Source organism: Pseudochaenichthys georgianus, unplaced genomic scaffold (genome assembly GCF_902827115.2).
Source record: "Pseudochaenichthys georgianus unplaced genomic scaffold, fPseGeo1.2 scaffold_519_arrow_ctg1, whole genome shotgun sequence".
Classification (NCBI taxonomy): domain Eukaryota; kingdom Metazoa; phylum Chordata; class Actinopteri; order Perciformes; family Channichthyidae; genus Pseudochaenichthys; species Pseudochaenichthys georgianus.
This window is the reverse complement of record NW_027263080.1, coordinates 29,443-50,000: the sequence shown is the minus strand read 5'-3', so window position 1 is coordinate 50,000 and position 20,558 is coordinate 29,443. Positions and strand designations below refer to the sequence as shown.

Sequence of the window (20,558 nt, the reverse complement as noted above, 5' to 3'; positions counted from 1 at the left end):
GGAGAGGGATATGAGGGAGATCTGTTTGGTATTTTGAGCAAAGCACTTCAGAGACATGTTTTCTATATATTTGTATACACCCCAGACCCATAATACATGCCTACAAGCTGCATAATAGGAGACCTTTAAAGTAAAGGCTTCCTGAGGCTAATGTGAAGACACACAGCCGCCTCTCTTCTAATCGCATCAGGTAGCAGTGAAGAGGTTCTCTCCATCACGCTGATCTCTAATCAGATTATCACCTGGTGGCAAGAGCCAATCACTGCTCAGCTCCTGACTGACAAAGAGGAGAGGATTGAACCTGTTATATATGTTTTAACACAAGAAAGGATCCTTCTTATGTTTTAAGTAAGATTTAAGTCATACGTATTTGATTAGTAGAATAATTTAGGTACGGAAACACTACATATTATTTCAGTTATTTTGAGATTGAATTATAACAAAGCTTGTGTTCTTGAGATGTGAACCTGGACCGTTAATAGCTGCTGTTCCTCTGCATGGCTGAACAAGCAGCTCCCACTGCTGCCAGAAGCAGGTCTCAGGTCTCTGAAGCAGGTCTGAAGCAGGTCTGAAGCAGGTCTGAAGCAGGTCTGAAGCAGGTCTGAAGCAGGTCTGAAGTCAGGTCTGAAGCAGGTCTGAAGTCAGGTCTGAAGTCAGGTCTGAAGTCAGGTCTGAAGTCAGGTCTGAAGCAGGTCTGAAGCAGGTCTGAAGCAGGTCTGAAGCAGGTCTGAAGCAGGTCTGAAGTCAGGTCTGAAGCAGGTCTGAAGCAGGTCTGAAGCAGGTCTGAAGCAGGTCTGAAGTCAGGTCTGAAGCAGGTCTGAAGCAGGTCTGAAGCAGGTCTGAAGTCAGGTCTGAAGTCAGGTCTGAAGCAGGTCTGAAGCAGGTCTGAAGTCAGGTCTGAAGCAGGTCTGAAGCAGGTCTGAAGTCAGGTCTGAAGCAGGTCTGAAGTCAGGTCTGAAGCAGGTCTGAAGCAGGTCTGAAGCAGGTCTGAAGCAGGTCTGAAGTCAGGTCTGAAGCAGGTCTGAAGTCAGGTCTGAAGCAGGTCTGAAGCAGGTCTGAAGTCAGGTCTGAAGCAGGTCTGAAGTCAGGTCTGAAGCAGGTCTGAAGCAGGTCTGAAGCAGGTCTGAAGCAGGTCTGAAGTCAGGTCTGAAGTCAGGTCTGAAGTCAGGTCTGAAGCAGGTCTGAAGTCAGGTCTGAAGCAGGTCTGAAGCAGGTCTGAAGCAGGTCTGAAGTCAGGTCTGAAGCAGGTCTGAAGCAGGTCTGAAGCAGGTCTGAAGTCAGGTCTGAAGTCAGGTCTGAAGCAGGTCTGAAGCAGGTCTGAAGTCAGGTCTGAAGCAGGTCTGAAGCAGGTCTGAAGTCAGGTCTGAAGTCAGGTCTGAAGCAGGTCTGAAGTCAGGTCTGAAGTCAGGTCTGAAGCAGGTCTGAAGCAGGTCTGAAGCAGGTCTGAAGTCAGGTCTGAAGCAGGTCTGAAGTCAGGTCTGAAGCAGGTCTGAAGCAGGTCTGAAGCAGGTCTGAAGCAGGTCTGAAGTCAGGTCTGAAGCAGGTCTGAAGTCAGGTCTGAAGCAGGTCTGAAGCAGGTCTGAAGCAGGTCTGAAGTCAGGTCTGAAGCAGGTCTGAAGTCAGGTCTGAAGCAGGTCTGAAGCAGGTCTGAAGCAGGTCTGAAGCAGGTCTGAAGCAGGTCTGAAGCAGGTCTGAAGCAGGTCTGAAGTCAGGGGGGTGAACACACCACAGAGAGGGTTGTTGGTGCAGAGCTCCATGAAACAAACCTGTCAAACTGCAGCAGGTGTTTGGTCTTGAATTGCCTTTGAACAAGCGTCAAGAAACACATTAAGGTGTGTGTGTGCGTGTGTGCGCGTTAGGGGTGAAACGGTATCCGTATTCGTCCCATACCGTCACGGTTCGGACGTCACGGTTCGGACGTCACGGTTCGGCACATGCAGTCACACGACGAATACGCCTTTTTTACGAGTGGGAAAAAAGTCTGTCATTCAGGGCAGCATCCACTACACTATTTATACTCCAGGGGGCGGTGTTGCGCCTAAAAGCTGTTTGCCAGCCGCCCTTAAACAACAAAAGAAGAACAAGAAGAAACAACAACAAAGTTGAGTTCAGATAACACACAGGAGCTAGAACCCACCTGCTTCTTTTAAATCAGCTGTGTGGGAACATTCCGGGTTCCCTGTGGACTACAACAACGATGAGGTGTGCGAGTGGTGGATCCGACGAGGACGGTGTGTCGGCGTGGCTCGATAGCGGTGCGGTATGCTAATTGCAACACGCCAAACATGCTACATCATATCAGAAGGCATCACCCAGATTTGCAGATCACCGGAGCCCGGAACAGCTGATCCCCGCTGTTTTTAAGAAGCCAAGAGACATGAGAGCCGAGAGACCAAAATAATAACGGAAGCTTTTGGCATAATGTTTTTCAACGGCTTTGCGCTCTGGAAACACTTTCTTATTATTTATGATGTAAGACATTCTTTTTAGTTTTACAGCTTGATGAAACTTTTTAGTTTGACATCAGCCATTATAGATAATATGGCCATCTGAGTGAGTATGGTTCCTTATTTTTAAACTGAATTGCACTTCTGTTCAAAAATAAATAACAACAAACCTGGAATGATGCATTTGGGACTTTTTTTTGCTTTTTCTTGTTGTACCGAACCGTGAGCCCCAAACCCGTACCGAACCGTGAGCCCCGAACCCGTACCGAACCGTGAGCCCCGAACCCGTACCGAACCGTGAGCCCCAACCCGAACCCGTACCGAACCGTGAGCCCCAACCCGAACCCGTACCGAACCGTGAGCCCCAAACCGAACCCGTACCGAACCGTGAGCCCCAACCCGAACCCGTACCGAACCGTGAGCCCCAAACCGAACCCGTACCGAACCGTGAGCCCCAAACCGAACGCTTACCGAACCGTGAGCCCCAAACCGAACCGTGAGCCGCAAACCGAACCCGTACCGAACCGTGAGCCCCGAACCGAACCCGTACCGAACCGTGAGCCCCAAACCGAACCCGTACCGAACCGTGAGCCCCAAACCGAACCCGTACCGAACCGTGAGCCCCAACCCGAACCCGTACCAAACCGTGAGCCCCAAACCGAACCCGTACCGAACCGTGAGCCCCAACCCGAACCCGTACCGAACCGTGAGCCCCAAACCGAACCCGTACCGAACCGTGAGCCCCAACCCGAACCCGTACCGAACCGTGAGCCCCAACCCAAACCCGTACCGAACCGTGAGCCCCGAACCGAACCTGTACCGAACCGTGAGCCCCAAACCGAACCCGTACCAAACCGTGAGCCCCAAACCGAACCCGTACCGAACCGTGAGCCCCAAACCCGTACCGAACCGTGAGCCCCGAACCCGTACCGAACCGTGAGCCCCGAACCCGTACCGAACCGTGAGCCCCGAACCCGTACCGAACCGTGAGCCCCAACCCGAACCCGTACCGAACCGTGAGCCCCAAACCGAACCCGTACCGAACCGTGAGCCCCAACCCGAACCCGTACCGAACCGTGAGCCCCAAACCGAACCCGTACCGAACCGTGAGCCCCAAACCGAACGCTTACCGAACCGTGAGCCCCAAACCGAACCGTGAGCCGCAAACCGAAACCCGTACCGAACCGTGAGCCCCAAACCGAACCCGTACCGAACCGTGAGCCGCAAACCGAACCCGTACCGAACCGTGAGCCCCAAACCGAACCCGTACCGAACCGTGAGCCCCAAACCGAACCCGTACCGAGCCCCGAACCGAATCCGTACCGAACCGTGAGCCCCGTGTCTGATTGGTGGACAGCTTTGTTCGTCTGTAATTCCTCACAGAGACCCAGTCTGTCTCGCCATGTTTTCACTTCTGATCAGACTTCTGGAAACTCGTCACTGGAGCAAGATGACTCATTCTTAATCGATGTGTTACATTTCAAGATGCAGGCAGTGACTACTCGTCTGATTAAGGTAATGATTATGAGTCACAGGTTATTTTAGGTGGAGTTAGTTATTTATGAGCAAAATGTCCAATTTAACATCCTGCTTTAGAGACGATAGGGAACACCTTCTACTTCTTCCTCCTCTTCCTCCTCCTCTTCCTCTCTCCGTGTATTTAGCAAGCAGGACTGCAGAGCATCAACCAACATGCTGAAACTGATCTAATCTAATGCTATCTGGGGGTAGGAAGTGGCCGGACATCAGACCCCCAGACATGTGTTTAGAGGATCGTGAGATCAGCTTTGTGTTGGTGCAGATCCCAGGTCAGCGGCTCGGGGAAAGGATGCAGAATTAACTGGTTTCCTGGCTGTCAGCCTCTGTTGTCTCACACGTAAATCACACCCTTTAACTGCAGAGCGTCTGCCTGCCAGAGAGGATTGTTTTACAGATTCAGATCCAACCACTCACGTAGATCTCCAGAGGAAACTGAGTGGGAGGATGAGATAATGGTCACTCGTAAATAATGTTTATTTGTCTGTAAAGCCGTTACACAGATCCCCGTTCAGCAGGAGGTGACGTGAAGAGCCACTCCTACTCGAACAAAGACGACAAGAAGACACATGAAACACTCTGAAGGAAGGATGGGAGCTTCGACTGCATCTTTGATAGAAAAAATTAAATCAAACTAAAATAGATAATTTGTACTAAGAAAGTGAAGCTATTGCGGTAGTACTTCCTCTGGTTGGGCTTATAGACTACTTGCAGGATTCAAGCTTTTGAATTTGTTTCTTCATGGTAAATGCACTTTGGATAAAAGAGTCACGTCACCACCGCTAAGCTAAAGGCGGCTAATGGTGGGCTATAAAGGAACTACAGCACGGTCACATGACTTCACGTCACCACCGCTAAGCTAAAGGTGGCTAATGTTGGGCTATAAAGGAACTACAGCACGGCCACATGACTTCACGTCACCACCGCTAAGCTAAAGGAGGCTAATGTTGGGCTCTAAAGGAACTACAGCACGGTCACATGACTTCACGTCACCACCGCTAAGCTAAAGGCGGCTAATGGTGGGCTATAAAGGAACTACAGCACGGTCACATGACTTCACGTCACCACCGCTAAGCTAAAGGAGGCTAATGTTGGGCTATAAAGGAACTACAGCACGGCCACATGACTTCACGTCACCACCGCTAAGCTAAAGGAGGCTAATGTTGGGCTATAAAGGAACTACAGCACGGTCACATGACTTCACGTCACCACCGCTAAGCTAAAGGAGGCTAATGTTGGGCTATAAAGGAACTACAGCACGGTCACATGACTTCACGTCACCACCGCTAAGCTAAAGGAGGCTAATGTTGGGCTATAAAGGAACTACAGCACGGTCACATGACTTCACGTCACCACCGCTAAGCTAAAGGAGGCTAATGTTGGGCTATAAAGGAACTACAGCACGGCCACATGACTTCACGTCACCACCGCTAAGCTAAAGGAGGCTAATGTTGGGCTATAAAGGAACTACAGCACGGTCACATGACTTCCTGTCACCACGCTAAGCTAAAGGCGGCTAATGTTGGGCTATAAAGGAACTACAGCACGGTCACATGACTTCACGTCACCACCGCTAAGCTAAAGGAGGCTAATGTTGGGCTATAAAGGAACTACAGCACGGTCACATGACTTCACGTCACCACCGCTAAGCTAAAGGAGGCTAATGTTGGGCTATAAAGGAACTACAGCACGGTCACATGACTTCACGTCACCACCGCTAAGCTAAAGGAGGCTAATGTTGGGCTATAAAGGAACTACAGCACGGTCACATGACTTCACGTCACCACCGCTTACATCCATAATAAATGTTTTACTTAAACTGTAGCTCTGAGGATCCATTCACTGTAGTGCTTAATGTTGTAATGCAGCACTAAGATGTACATTTTCTTTTAGTACCAAATAACAAATATTATGGGGTGCATTTTTTTAAAGCTCCCATGTCACGGCCATTTCTCCTGATCATAGTTCCATTGTTGAGGTCTACTAGAAAAGATTTACATTGTTCAATGTTCCAAACTCTCATTGGTTTCTCACAGCATCTCTGATAGTCTGTGTATTCTCTCTCTGTCCTACACGGCTTGTTGGAGCTCCTGCCCCCCCCCCCTGTGAGCCCACTCTGTTCTGATGAGTCCACCACCGTCACAGCGGAACATCAGTGATTATGTTTTGCAATGGCGTTTGTTAGCAACCAGGAAGTGAGACCAGTGATGACAAACAGATGAGAATGCTGCGTGGGGTCTGGGGGCCGTGTTGGGGGGGCTCGCTGCTCCGCCCTGTGAGGCTCGAGGAGCGGACAGTGTGAGCTGGCTTACTGGGGTCATTTCCTGGTTGCTGCGTGGAGTCAGCGAGACATGGCGAAAATCAGCCTGAACTAAGCCTGAGCACCATGGACGCGGGAAGGGGGGGTGCTGAGGGTGCTGCACCCCCATCTGCGAGGCTACAGTGTAAGCCGTTCTGGGGCAGCAGACAGGTCTTCTCTGTTAGAGCTGTACTCGCTACAGGGTGCACTTTGAGGGTCTGTGACTGCAGAGCGTACATGCAGAGGAACCTTCAGAACACAAGGGGACGGGTCAGAACCGGAAGAGCACGACACGGGACCTTTAACTTATTTTAAAATGTTGCTTAAAGGTATCCAAGGTTTTTCAGTAAATACATGAGACGTAAGTCCTTCAGAGTGAAGGTCACATCAAGGTCACATCTCCTCGAACAGAAACCTGGCACCAATAGTTAAACTAGACGTATTAGAGATGTAGAACCGGTTCATAAAAAGAGTCTGGTACGAGGGAGGGTTTTCTTTTGAACAGATCAATCCTGGTTTCACAGAAAGGACACGGGGAAGTCAGCCGTCCTCGGTCTGGAAAGATTTCTCAGTTTTTCCTCTTAAAACGCGGCAAAGCGTCGAATAGACTCGAACCGCTTTTATTATTCCTGCAAAGCCTGCAGATTGTTTTATTTGTGAGTCAGTCAATTCAGCTGCGGTGGCTCAATCAATATGTATGTAACCAAGGCCTCACACACACACACACACACACACACACACACACACACACACACGTTGAGAATCGCAGACGGACTCCCATTTAGAAAGTCACTGAGGCTATAACTCACGATGTTCCTCAGCTTAGTGATAAATCAGAGCGGGAACAGGCCTGTAACCGTCCGGAGGGAAGATGAAGGGCGATCGACCTTCTCCTCATAAACATGACGACCTGATTGAGGCACACACACACACACACACACACACACACACACACACACACACACACACACACACACAGTTATTAGTCTGAATCCCGGGATCAGATCTGCGTTTGAGCGATAAGGCGGCGAGGGGAAGCGACGCCTCGGGGATGATATACCGGCCGATGATTAACGATAATGAAATGAAAACCGTAATTGTGCCGGAGATTTGATCCGCCATCAACGAGGACTTTAACCGCCATTCCCCCATAAATCTTCCTCTTATCCGACGCAGTGAAGCTTTGATTACAATTCAAATCTGTTCTTTAACTCCGGCTCAGCCGTTTCTCCGGCTCGGCTTCGGGAGAGAATGTAAATATTAAAGGCGCAATAACAAAAAGACAACGTTAGCTTCAACATCTGTATGACAATAATAATCAGTTTAATAGCACTAGTAACTTCCTGTTGGAGGTTTGAAGAGGCCTAATTCCAAACCAGACCGTACCCACTCCCCCTCCGTCTGAAGTCTCACTCGCAGCTACCCACTCCCCTCGCTCCATCTGAAACAGGAAATGCAGCAACAACGGTTTCAAATCAGCATCTAATGAAAGTTCAATAATAACACAATAACACTCTGCTTTGAAAAACTCTTTTGGTTTTCAAATCTGATGTTAAATAAATAAAATGCACACATTATCTTTTCTCGACTAAACACGGGAATATGATGCTGAAAACAATACGAGGTAAACAGGAAGTTGTAACGTCTGCATGCCGATATGTAATGTCCATCTTGTTTGGCTCAGTCTATCAGTGAACGTTTTTTGCAGACTAGGCCGAGCTGTTGGATGTTTAGCTCCTTCCTTTGGGGTTAAGTCACTTCCTGTCGTAGCATTTAGTCACTTCCTGTTGGAGAGTTTAGTAATAATAATAATAATAATAATAATACATTGCATTTCAAAGTGCTTTTCCAGGAGCTCAAAGACGCTTTGCAGTGGTGATAAAACATGATAAAATAACATTTAAATGTTATTAGAACAGCAACACAGCATAATTCACAGATTAAAAGCCAGTCTGAAGAGGTGTGTTCTGGAAGTGGGGGGGTCGGTGCAGTCTCTGATGTGTGGTGGGAGGGAGTTCCAGAGGGTGGGGGCGGCGATGGAGAAGGCTCTGTCCCCCCAGAGGGTGGGGGCGGCGATGGAGAAGGCTCTGACCCCCCAGAGGGTGGGGCAGCGATGGAGAAGGCTCTGTCCCCCCAGAAGGTGGGGCAGCGATGGAGAAGGCTCTGACCCCCCAGAGGGTGGGGCAGCGATGGAGAAGGCTCTGTCCCCCGAGAGGGTGGGGGCGGCGATGGAGAAGGCTCTGTCCCCCCAGAGGGTGGGGCAGCGATGGAGAAGGCTCTGTCCCCCCAGAGGGTGGGGGCAGCGATGGAGAAGGCTCTGTCCCCCCAGAGGGTGGGGCAGCGATGGAGAAGGCTCTGTCCCCCCAGAGGGTGGGGCAGCGATGGAGAAGGCTCTGTCCCCCCAGAGGGTGGGGCAGCGATGGAGAAGGCTCTGTCCCCCCAGGTTCGGAGCTTGGTTTTCTTGGGGATAGAGAGGAGGTTCTGATGAGCGAAGGCTGCGGGAAGGGGTGTAGCGGTGGATCAGGTCGGAGAGGGAGGGGGGGCCTGGTTACTGAGAGCTTTGTGTGTTAGCAGAAGGATGTTGAAGTGTATTCGTTGACGGGGAGCCAGTGCAGGTTCTGAAGGACGGGGTGATGTGGTCTCTGGGGCGGGTGTGGGTGAGGAGGCGGGCAGCGCAGTTCTGGATGCATTGTAGTTTATTAGGATGTTGGATGGATAAAGTCTAACTTCGTGTCAGACTTGATCCATAGTGAGATTCGTTCCACAACAAAAGTGAATCTGGGTTTGGCTCTTACTCGTTCAGCTCCTCTTATCAGGCTTCCCGCGGGGTCTTACAAAGTATTAAAAAGTCCTACATTTGATAATCAGAATGTAAGGCCTTTAAAAGTCTTAAATATGATTTAGAAGGTACGGTAAGAGCCTTTCAGTCCCCCAACAATTTGTATTGAAATAAATCAACATGGAACCAGTAATCACTAACTTTGTTTCCCCCCGGCCCCTTATCGGAGAACACCCAGCTAGTAACCTAGCAACCAAGCTCCAGCTAGCTGCAGTCAGAAACTTGGGTATCTTCGATTCTACTTAAAAATAAATACGGGGAAGTTCAACCGTATTTGGTTGGAAAACATCGAATGTGGTGCTTGGTTGAAACCAGTGGAGGGAACGTGTTTGAAGCCCGCCGCACCTTTTGCAGATGTAGCGTTAGCTGGTGCAGCAGCTCCCGCAACAACATCGGGGACCTCGGGGCGACGTTTGGGTTTGAATACATTTACAATTTAAAATATTTTGTTATTAGCACTCACTGGATCCGAGTGTGAAGCGGCTGGGATGAGGATCAGCACCTCCAGATCTGAGGCCATGGTTCTCAGCAGGAAACCGATGGACTGTCCACTCCAAGTAGGGAATGAGTCCTTCCCCCAAGTGAAGGAGTTCAAGTATCTCGGGGTCTTGTTCTCGAGTGAGGGAACAATGGAGCGTGAGATGGGCCGGAGAGTCGGAGCAGCGGGAGCGGTACTGCAGTCGCTTTACCGCACCGTGTGACGAGAAGGGAGCTGAGCCAGAAGGCAAAGCTCTCTGTCTACAGGCCGTTCCTACCCTCACCTCGTCATGAAGGATGGGTCATGACCCAAAGAACCAGATCGCGGATACAAGCGGCCGAGATGGGTTTTCTCCGCAGGGTGGCTGGTGTCTCCCTTAGGGATAAGGTGAGAAGTTCGGTCATCAGGGAGGGACTCGGAGTTGAGCCGCTCCTCCTTCGCGTCGAAAGGAGCCAGTTGAGGTGGTTCGGGCACCTAGTTAGGATGCCACCTGGGCGCCTCCCTAGGGAGGTGTTCCAGGCACGTCCAGCTGGGAGGAGACCAAGGGGTAGACCTAGGACCAGGTGGAGGGACTATATCTCTTCTGGCCTGGGAGCGCCTTGGGATCCCCCAGTCAGAGCTGGTTGATGAGGGGAAAGGAACGTTTGGGGCTCTCTGCTGGAACTGCTACCCCGAGACCCGACCACGGATAAGCGGAGAAGATGGATGGATGGATGGATGGATGGATGGATGGATGGATGGATGGATGGATGGATGGATTATGGGACGTATTTCTTCTTTCATAGCCATTTTCCTTCATACTTTCTTGCCGTGAAATAGGTCTTAAATTCTATTCAAAGTGGTCTTAAAAAGTCTTACATTTGAGTTGGCGAGACCGGCAGGAACCCCGTGTTATCCTTGTTGTGTTTCTTTCCGGCGACACGGGGCTGTTCCAAATGCTTCAAGTAATCAGGTACACACGTGATCACGTGGTCATTCAATAATAAAAAAGTGCGTCTGTAACGACAGCCAGGGAGCGGAGAACGTTGATGGCACTGAAGGGAAATCAGACGTCTTTAAACACTTTCTCTGCCTCCAGGACTTCTTCTAATGTTGCAGCGGCTCGTCTGGTCTTCAACCTTCCTACATGCTCCACTCCGCTCCTCCGCTCCCTCCACTGGCTTCCGGTAACTGCTAGAATCCACTTCCAGACCCTGGTGCTTGCGTACCATGCTGTGAATGGATCTGGCCCTTCCTACATCCAGGACATGGTTAAACCGTGCACCCCAGCACGTGCACTCCGCTCTGCATCAGCCAGACGGCTCGCTGCACCCTCGCTGCGAGGGGGACCCAAGTTCCATCAGCAGGAACACGTGGGTTTGCTGTCCTGGCTCCAAGATGGTGGAACGAGCTCCCATTGACATCAGGTCAGCAGAAAGCTCACACACCTTCCAGACTGAAACTCATCTCCTTCGACTCCACCTCGAGGATAGAACTGCTAACAAAGAACTTATATACTAATAAAGGACTGGCTCCTCTAAAGCCAGTTGAGGAGCACTTGAATACTTGGCTCTATGAAACCTGATGTACTTTATGATTCTGCTTTCTTCAAGGTTGTATTTTGTTGGTCGAACGCACTTATTGTGAGTCGCTTTGGATAAAAGCGTCAGCTAAATGTAATGTTACCAACGCCTGATTAAAAACGAAACCTTGGTGTTACGTCCCGGCTCGTGGAAAGTAACATATGACCAGCTGTTTTTGGTAAAACATGAAGTTGTTTTAATGAAAGCTGCACTAATTTGGCAAACAGCAGTCAAAACAAAAAAGGCACCAGTAAACGGACTAGCAACAAAAGCACCCAGAATCACTCGGTGTGCAGTCAGGCTCTCTTTTACTTTTTAAAGGTTTTTTTGCTTTGAGGTCAAAAGTTTGGGAAAAGTGAAGTGGAAGAGATTTATACATATTTTTGGGAACAGTTTTCATGTATTTTTGTAAATGTTCTAATATTTTTCACATATTTTAAAAATTGTTTTTAACATATTTTACGTCCCTTTTTCAAAAATGTCAACTATTTTTTTAACATTTTCACATATTTTATGACAATCTTTCATATATTTTGTGATATATACTAAATCTTGGTTTCTACGGACTACAGTAGCAAGGACGGAGGTTTCAAGGCATATTTCCATCTAGTTTACAGTGTCTAACAAGCCTTCCTGTAAGTGTGTCCACATCTGTATATTCCTTCTACTATTGTGCCGTCTTTGTAATTTTCTTTATTTACTTTTAGGATTTATTAACTTCTTGATCTTTATTATTATTATTATATTATCTAATTGATGTATTAACTTTGTATTGGTTGATTGAAGTGTGGAGAATGTGTTCTGTGTTCGGGATAAGTGGAAACAAGGGGGTACAGATTGGTATCACGTGAAAATTCAAAAGATATATTTATTAAATATAATGGTTTTTGTTCTCGTCTCTTCAGGACTCTGGGATACAAGAACCGGTTTGTTCGGGTTCCTGACGGTCACTTCTGGCTGGAGGGCGATCACCACGGACACAGTCTGGACAGCAACAGCTTCGGACCGGTACACACACACACACACACAAAGCATTACATTCAACCCACAGTTCATCCCCAGAGATAATTCAATTCAATTCGTCAACGGAAACTATGACGAAAAATGTTCGTCAACGACCTTTTTTACACATCATCTTTTTGGATGTTGGAAGCAAGTCACACACGATATTGCTAAATCTTTATTATACAAGATGTCGAGGAACAGCACATTATGGATCTCAGTGTAAACCCTTCATTCAGAGACCCTGAACACAACTCGGCGTCATCATCTCCACTGTTCTCTTATTTTCATTCATTGAATCACGTCGTTGTTGACATGCAGCTCTGACCCTGCTTTTCGTCGTTGTTGTTGTTGTTGTTGTTTATTTCCCAGGTGTCGGTGGGGCTGCTTCACGGCCGAGCCTCTCACATCATCTGGCCTCCGAACCGCTGGCAGCGAATCGCAGCGTCTCTCCCCCCGAACCGAGGCCCGCTGGACGCTGAGGAAGAGGAGGGATGAAGACACACCTTTGATAACTACGTAGATGAGCCTGAAATGTTGAAGCTGGGCGATACTTCGGAAACACGCTTTGAATGACTGGTTTTTCTATTTGTTGTGTTCAATGTTCTACTTTGTTCATTTTGCGCCATGAGGAATTATCTCAATGAAATACTGTTGTTTACTAATACTATATGAGCCTGATGTGTCGAAGACTTTCACAGCTGGACAAAACACACGTTCAATTAATGCTTGTTTTCTAAAATGTCATATTCAGATCATCATCCTGTGAACTGTCCATTTACTTTGTTCATGTTCTACATTATCTCAATTAAATACTTTATTGCACAAAGACTCGCTTTCTTCCCGTTTCCCTGCAGCTCCAGTCAGCGAGCAACACGTTTTTAATTCAAACACACAACAAGAAATCATGAAAGAAAAATATACGTACAAAAAGAGATCAATCAAATAGTTGGAAAAGATCCCAAAAAAGAGACTGTCTATGCTTCTCAAAGTGTGGTCCGCGCCCCCTAGTGGTCCGTTATTATATTGGTAACATTTCACATTTGAAATAAATAAATACATTTAAGTTTTCCGCACTCTCGCGGGAATATCTCCGCAATGGAACGAGCTTAAGTTTCACTTTCTATTGCATGATATAGCCATGGGCAACACCTTCGTCACACATGTTGCCACGTGTTTGTACCATTTCCAGGCGATTTATAATCTGTTCTAGAAAAACGATGTGTTTTGGGATGTTTGTGGAGTTAGGTGGTCCGCGAGGTTTTTTTTAAAACACTGCTCTATAAAGACGCACTTTGAATGACTGCTGTTTCTCTAAAATATCATTCAGATCCTCATCCTGTTAATGTTACTTTTGTGAACACCGTTAATACGTACGTGACGGCCCGCTGGCTCGCGCGGCTCTGAAACCCTTCCTGGCTCATTTGCATACAGTGAGGAAGCACTGTGGTGAGTTCAGCTCTCCGTAGCGGTTGATGCTACGCCGCTAACAGCTGTTTCCCGGCTTGATGGGAGCCCGCGAGGCACAAGTGGGGCAACATGCAGGAGTCCTCTCCTCCCCCCCCCCCCCCCCACGCATCGTCACGTGTCACTGTGACAGACAGCAGGAAAGAGCCGCAGACGTTCCTCAGAGGTGAGTGTGTGGTTAGGAACTAGAGCTGAGAGATATCACTCCGCTCAAAGAGCAGCTCGTGTATTCACCTGACTCAGATCAGTCCGCTCCGAGAGTCTCCGTGCCAACTGCCGCTGCTAGGATACCAGCTGCCGTGCTTCCTCCATCACACACACCCACACCCCCACCCACCCACCCACCCACCCACCCACCCACACACACACACACACACACACACACACACACACACACACACACACACACACACACACACACACACACACACACACACCCTGATGAAAGCATGTTTTTGTTGTTCTTTTATTTCTTAAATCTTATTATCTTTATTACATGTTCAGAAGAATCCGGATCATGCAGAACACGAAGTCATTATCGAGAAGAAACCGACTTCCTGCTAAAATACATTTAACATATCGGCATGAACTCACCTCTTCTCCATGTCTCTCTACATCAACATGTGTCCCCTCTTCTCCATGTCTCTCTACATCAACATGTGTCCCCTCTTCTTCATGTCTCTCTACATCAACATGTGTCCCCTCTTCTCCATGTCTCTTCTACATCAACATGTGTCCCCTCTTCTCCATGTCTCTTCTACATCAACATGTGTCCCCTCTTCTTCATGTCTCTTCTACATCAACATGTGTCCCCTCTTCTTCATGTCTCTTCTACATCAACATGTGTCCCCTCTTCTCCATGTCTCTTCTACATCAACATGTGTCCCCTCTGTGGAAAGAGACTCTGAAAGTTGAGTTGATCAGATTTTGGCCACGTTATGATGTCATAACGATGTGTTGTCTTGTGTAGCCATTAGCCAATCAGCAACAAGGTAACCCCCCCCCCCCTTATCACCTGAATCTCCTCTAGAGCTCATTGAGTTCTTTGTAACCAGATGTCTCTCAGAGGGGCGTGGGGGAGGGGCTCCTTGCTTTCATCTGAAGCAACAGACAGAGAATCAGCACTTTGGAAACAGGGCTGAAACAGAGGGGATTATGGGTAATGCTGCAATGATCTGTTTGGTGTTTCAGCCAATCAGAGACAGGCTCTGGATATATCAGAGACCTGATGTACTGATGAGAAACAGGATGATGGGGACCTTTACATCAATGTTCAGGTGGCAGCCCCCCCCATCAGTCTTTAAAGCAACACCAGAGGAACGCTTCGTGCGTGTCCTTCGGAGAATGAATCATCGCAATCAAGCGGGGGTGGATGTATCCCCGTATCGCTGACACGAGGTCATGCGTTTTACAACAGCTTGCCCCGTTACCGCCGGCTCCTGCTTGTTTCTCTGGAGTCCTAATGAATTCCCGGAGCCGTCTCTAATCGCTCCACGGCTCATTGCACGGGCTGATTGCTCGCCTAGCGCCGTAATCCTGACCAGTTTGAAATGCAATTATGCTAATGGGATGCGTTCAGGGTCAATCCGGCACTCTGGGTGGAGAGCCCTGGAGCTCTGCTCTGATTGGACGTGTCTCATCCAGTCCTGTAACAGATACTAAACGGACCGCTCTGACCCTGCAGCGCGGTGGGTTTAGAGCCTCTGGAGAGAGGAGACACAAAAAGACCACGAGGGATTCAAAGATAACAAAGCAACCAAGAAATCCAAAATGATTGGAAAAAAAACCAACATAATGTTTTAAAATAGAGACGAAACCAAAAAGAGATGTCAAATGTTAACGAAAAGCCAACAAGCAACCAAACCCAAACACAAAATATCCAAAAAGAGAAGCAAATATCGACAAAAAGAGAATCAAAATGTGTAATTCTTGACACGACTTTGACTACGTAGGATTACTGTCCATCAGTTGCAGTATCTAGTGCTTCCTGTCTACACGTTGAAGTGTCTTCGGGCCAATGGACCCATGGATGAGCTACTGAACGGCCTGCTGGCCCAGGGGTGGAGGCTTTATTACAATTCGTCCAATACTTATAATACTTCAAGAAAACCAAATCCAAGTTCAACAACAAACTTTTTGACTGGCTTTTCAATTAATCAATAGTTATAGCTTAACTGCCTTTTTATATCTCACTAACTTTTACATTTGTAAGGCAAATTGTACACAAAATAACATGGTATATAATAAACTGGTATTTTAGGTGATTTTCCATCAAGAATACAATAATATTTGACAAAATGTTGACTATGGATCAAGAACCGAAATAATTGAACTATTCATATCTTAGACTGCACTGTAACTTTTATCTTTTAATCTTTATTTTTTATTAGCTTTTCTTTTTAATGACTGACTTAAATGCCATTTTCTTAATGTCTTTCATTTTTTGTTTTTCTTTTAATGTTTCTTTTATTATATTTTACTGTTTTTAAATGTCTTTGTCTGAATGTCTTTCATTTTTGTAAAGCACCTTGAATGCCTCGCCTCGCCTAGCCTAGCCTAGCATAGCCTAGCCTAGCCTAGCCTCGCCTAGCCTCGCCTCGCCTAGCCTCGCCTAGCCTCGCCTCGCCTAGCCTCGCCTCGCCTCGCCTAGCCTTGCCCCGCCTAGCCTCGCCTCGCCTAGCCTTGCCCCGCCTAGCCTCGCCTAGCCTCGCCTAGCCTAGCCTCGCCTCGCCTAGCCCCGCCTAGCCCCGCCTCGCCTCGCCTAGCCTATGGATAATTGTCCATCAGTTGCAGTATCTGTATCAGTATCTGGGTGCCTTTTGAGAGACAACAACTATTTTTGGGGGAATCCTACGTGAGTGCATGGTAACTCTATCCAAGAGGAACGCCCCTCACAAGCAGCATCACTGAGCCTTTCCTCACAGATAAACCATAAATGTATAATCAATGATTTATCATACAACAAAACATCAAAACATTTCAAAATGATTGAAAAACACAATGTCTTAAAATAGAGAGAAAAAGTCCACAAAGAGCCAACAAATAACCAAAAGCAAACAGAAAATAACAAACAAGAGACACCAAATATCTACGAAGAGAAGCAGAAAGTCCCGCTGGTTCCTTCAGACGGAGAGGTCCTCACTTCACTGAGTCGAGAGGCTAACACTGTGCAGGTTTTAGACGAGCTGCTGATGACCTTTCCCAACCTGCAGATTACACCAGGGTTTGTTTTTAAATTGCATTGCTATGTCGTTACCTTCTTAATGACACACATAATTGCCAGGCACTTAAAACAACTTAACAAACCATCAGCCGCAATTAAGAGAAGATTTCCACTGCTTGCTAATGAAGGCCCGTTATTCAGACGGACTCAGCAGCTTTCAGAAGACTCCTCAATTAACAAAACCTCCGCAGCGAGATTACAACGATACATTATCCAAAGTTTCCTGCTTCACAAAGTTTTTGTTTAGTTCGTAACGATTAAAGTGTTATCCCTTTGTTTCCTCCAGGAGGGACGTGACTGGAGATTATTAGGAGAGTTCCTGAAGCTTGTTTTCCTCGTGTGTTCCGACCTCAGTTAGAGATGTACTTCTTTATAGAGGAAAGGAGGAAACACGGTGAATTGAGCTGTGGGTTTGAGCAGCAGTTGAAGAAACAGAGGGTTTTCATTGGTCAGGATCGAGTGAGAGCTGCTCCACCTCGACTCAGCGTCGCTCGAGGAATCGTGAAATCAAGAAACCATTAGTCAAAATATAGTTGCCAAGAAATTAAATATGAAATCAGTCAACCCCATAAGCCATGAATCTTAGGCCCCGTCCACACGGAGACGATATTAGTTGAATCCGCTAACGTTCTCCATCGTATAGACGGTTCGTCCACACGGGGCCGAAACGGAAACGCGGATTCGGAGACGGAATCCGATACACTCCCAAAGTGGGTAGGTCTGAGGACGAAGCGCTTGCGACTCCGTGTGTACGCACTATACGATCATTTCCTGAATCGATGCCGCCATAGCCCCGCCTCTCCCCACCTCTCCTGCTCACCCCCGCGTCATTGCTGATGTGTTTCGCCAACAACAACAACAACAACAACAACGGCGGATCACAGGGTTGCGTTCGTGCTCCAGACGCTACTGACCGTGATACAGATGTTAGTGCCTACCTGCTCGACCACAACCATCAGCAACACGTGGACATGGAGAACTACATGAACTACATGCTGCTAAATCCACCGCGGAGAATAACCAGAAGGGCAACCTGGCAACCATGGCAACCATGGCTGGTTTTTAGGTGCCTGAGAATGATGTGCTCAAATGATTTCATCGCCACAGATGTGAGGGCTATGGGTCTGTAGGCATTGAGGCAGAATATTATTAGACTTGGGTACAGGGGTGATAGTGGATTCCTTAAAACATGTGACATCATGACATATAGGAGCAGGAAACTATTCTCAAGGAGCCTCAGGGCCGTACTACAGAAACATTTTAACGGTCACATCTTAGAGTCTGTTAGCAGCTCATAGAGTCCTGTTGGGATCATGGACATGTTGAGAAGTAATGTTAGAAATGTATAGCAGGGTCTCCAGCACATAGAACCTGCTAACCTGCATATGTTGGGACATTTTAACAATTAGCATAAGTTGTGTTAATTAGCATAATGACAATAGTTCATAAATGGCTTCGTCAATTTGGGCAGTTTTGGAGGTTATTGATTCCATTTCCGACATTTTCAGGATCATAAATGTCAGTTTTAACCAGAAAGTGGCCGTATTTGTACGAATCTTGATGCATTCTGGGTCGATTTTGAAGGGACTCAAAGCTGCCATTGTTGTTGTTTACCACTGAGAGTCAAGAACTGGAGTGATTTTTACATTTTGTACAAAACAAGTTGCCAGAGTTTCTAATTTATCCAAAATGGAAAAGATAATTTATTTAAAGTACAGATTATCAGATATTGTCAGGTTACTCAAAACCTCTTCAATTATCAATTAGCAGCAGCTCCGTGATTGGATGTTACTTTAAAAAAATGCACCTTGGGGAATCATACTTCAACTCTTCCCAAATGTTTTGGTATAAAACATATAAACTTTTATTTTCTGACACAATTGACATTTTCTATATTCTTATGTTTGCTCGGATGATTCAACCAGAAGAGTTTTGATCCGTAGGAGGGCTCCGACTCCGACGGGGAAACATGAGCGGGACATCCGGAGGAGTGGGCGCCAAAAAAAGAGCAGCTGCCACTTAAAAACTCAACGCCATGAAATGTACTTTCTGCTAGCAATCCGATGTTGCAATGCATCATGGGATACTTCAGGCATTGAGACTCAGTGGAGCGAGGAGATGATGGTGATTGGTCGACTTCCCCAGGTAACTCTTTTCATGATAACAGACTATACTTATACCTTTTTCCTGATTTTAATAATAATAATACATTTAATTTAAGGGCGCCTTTCATGACAGCCACCGTACGATTACATATTCTAAGAGGTAAAAGCAACAGAACATGATCAGATAATTTAAAAGAGGTGACATGTGCAACGTGCAGGATTTATAAACAACATATTTGACAAACTATACTTTAATCTTTTTCATGACATTTTTAAAATATTATACAATTTGTTTTTATACTTTTGACGGACCTCACTAGTTTTCCACGAATGTTTACAACATATTCTCCAATATTTCATCATATTTTTCGATATTTTATTAAAAATATCCCAGAGAGACCAAGTGCTGCCGAGGTGTCCCTGAGCAAGGCACCGCTCCCCACACTGCTCCCAACACTAGGATGGGTCGGATGCAAAATGTACTTTTCCCCTCTGTGGGACTATTAAGGGTTTATAAGATCAGATAAGATTTACTTTATTAACCCCGATGTGGGGAATGTTGTTGTTGCAGCAGCTTGAAACAAACAAGGCACTGCACATAATGACAAATTAAAAGAGCGCCATCACTCCTCAGAGGACACACACACACACACACACACACACACACACACACACACACACACACACACACACACACACACACACACACACACACACACACACACACACACACACACACACACACACACACACACACACACACACACACACACACACACACACACACACACACACACACACACACACACACACACACACACACACACACACACACACACACACACAGTGAAGATCAGTTGAGCGTCTCAGTGACTCCGCCCAGCAGCTGCTCTTCTGAGAGGAACCGCTCTGACAGCTCCCTCCACTGGGAACCAGCTCAAGTCCTTCTGGAGGTCAGCAACGCTACGCAATTTCACCCAGTTGGTTTACACTCGTCGTGGCAACAAATGGGGGGGCAGGCCGGTTATATCGATTTCGAGATACACGGGGCCAGTGATAGTTGCGAGAAGACACATAAACAGGAATGGAGAAAATACACATGATTATAGCCTGAGGGGCTAGAGAACTAAAGTAAAACACCAGCGACACTTAGCTCAATCTGAGTAGGATTTGCCTCCTCTTTGCCTCCTCGTGACTCCTCTTTGCCTCCTCGTGACTCCTCTTTGCCTCCTCGTGACTCCTCTTTGCCTCCTCGTGACTCCTCTTTGCCTCCTCTTTGCCTCCTCGTGCCTCCAGCAGGACTCTAATGTCTTCGTCTGTCTGACGCTCACGCTCCAGGAAAGTGCTCCCTAAAAGGGACACCTGATTGCTGAGTTCTCACAGCTGTGGGGCCACGCCCCTTTAATCAGTTCACTCTCTGCAGCTGGTGGCCCTCAAAGGAAATCGAGACTGGCTCCCTCCTGAGTTGCTATAGTATTTTCAGTGGCACGATGGTTTTACAATTACAATAAACCCTAAGTTATAAAGTTATGAGTTTAACCCTTAACACAGTTACACCTACTCAATAAAGCTCGTAGTATTCTACAAATGTTTAAATCAA

The 20,558-nt window shown here is 47.2% G+C and overlaps 1 protein-coding gene across 1 annotated transcript in view; it reads left to right on the top strand.

Moving 5' to 3' along the window:
* The window catches only part of immp2l (inner mitochondrial membrane peptidase subunit 2), a 147,160-nt gene extending 134,166 nt beyond the window's left edge, over nt 1-12,994 (top strand). Inside the window, 2 exon segments of the mRNA XM_034078946.1 lie at nt 12,067-12,169; nt 12,536-12,994. Coding sequence (XP_033934837.1) covers nt 12,067-12,169; nt 12,536-12,661 — 229 coding nt within the window. The 3' untranslated portion in view covers nt 12,662-12,994.
* Nucleotides 12,995-20,558: the final 7,564 nt, after the last annotated feature.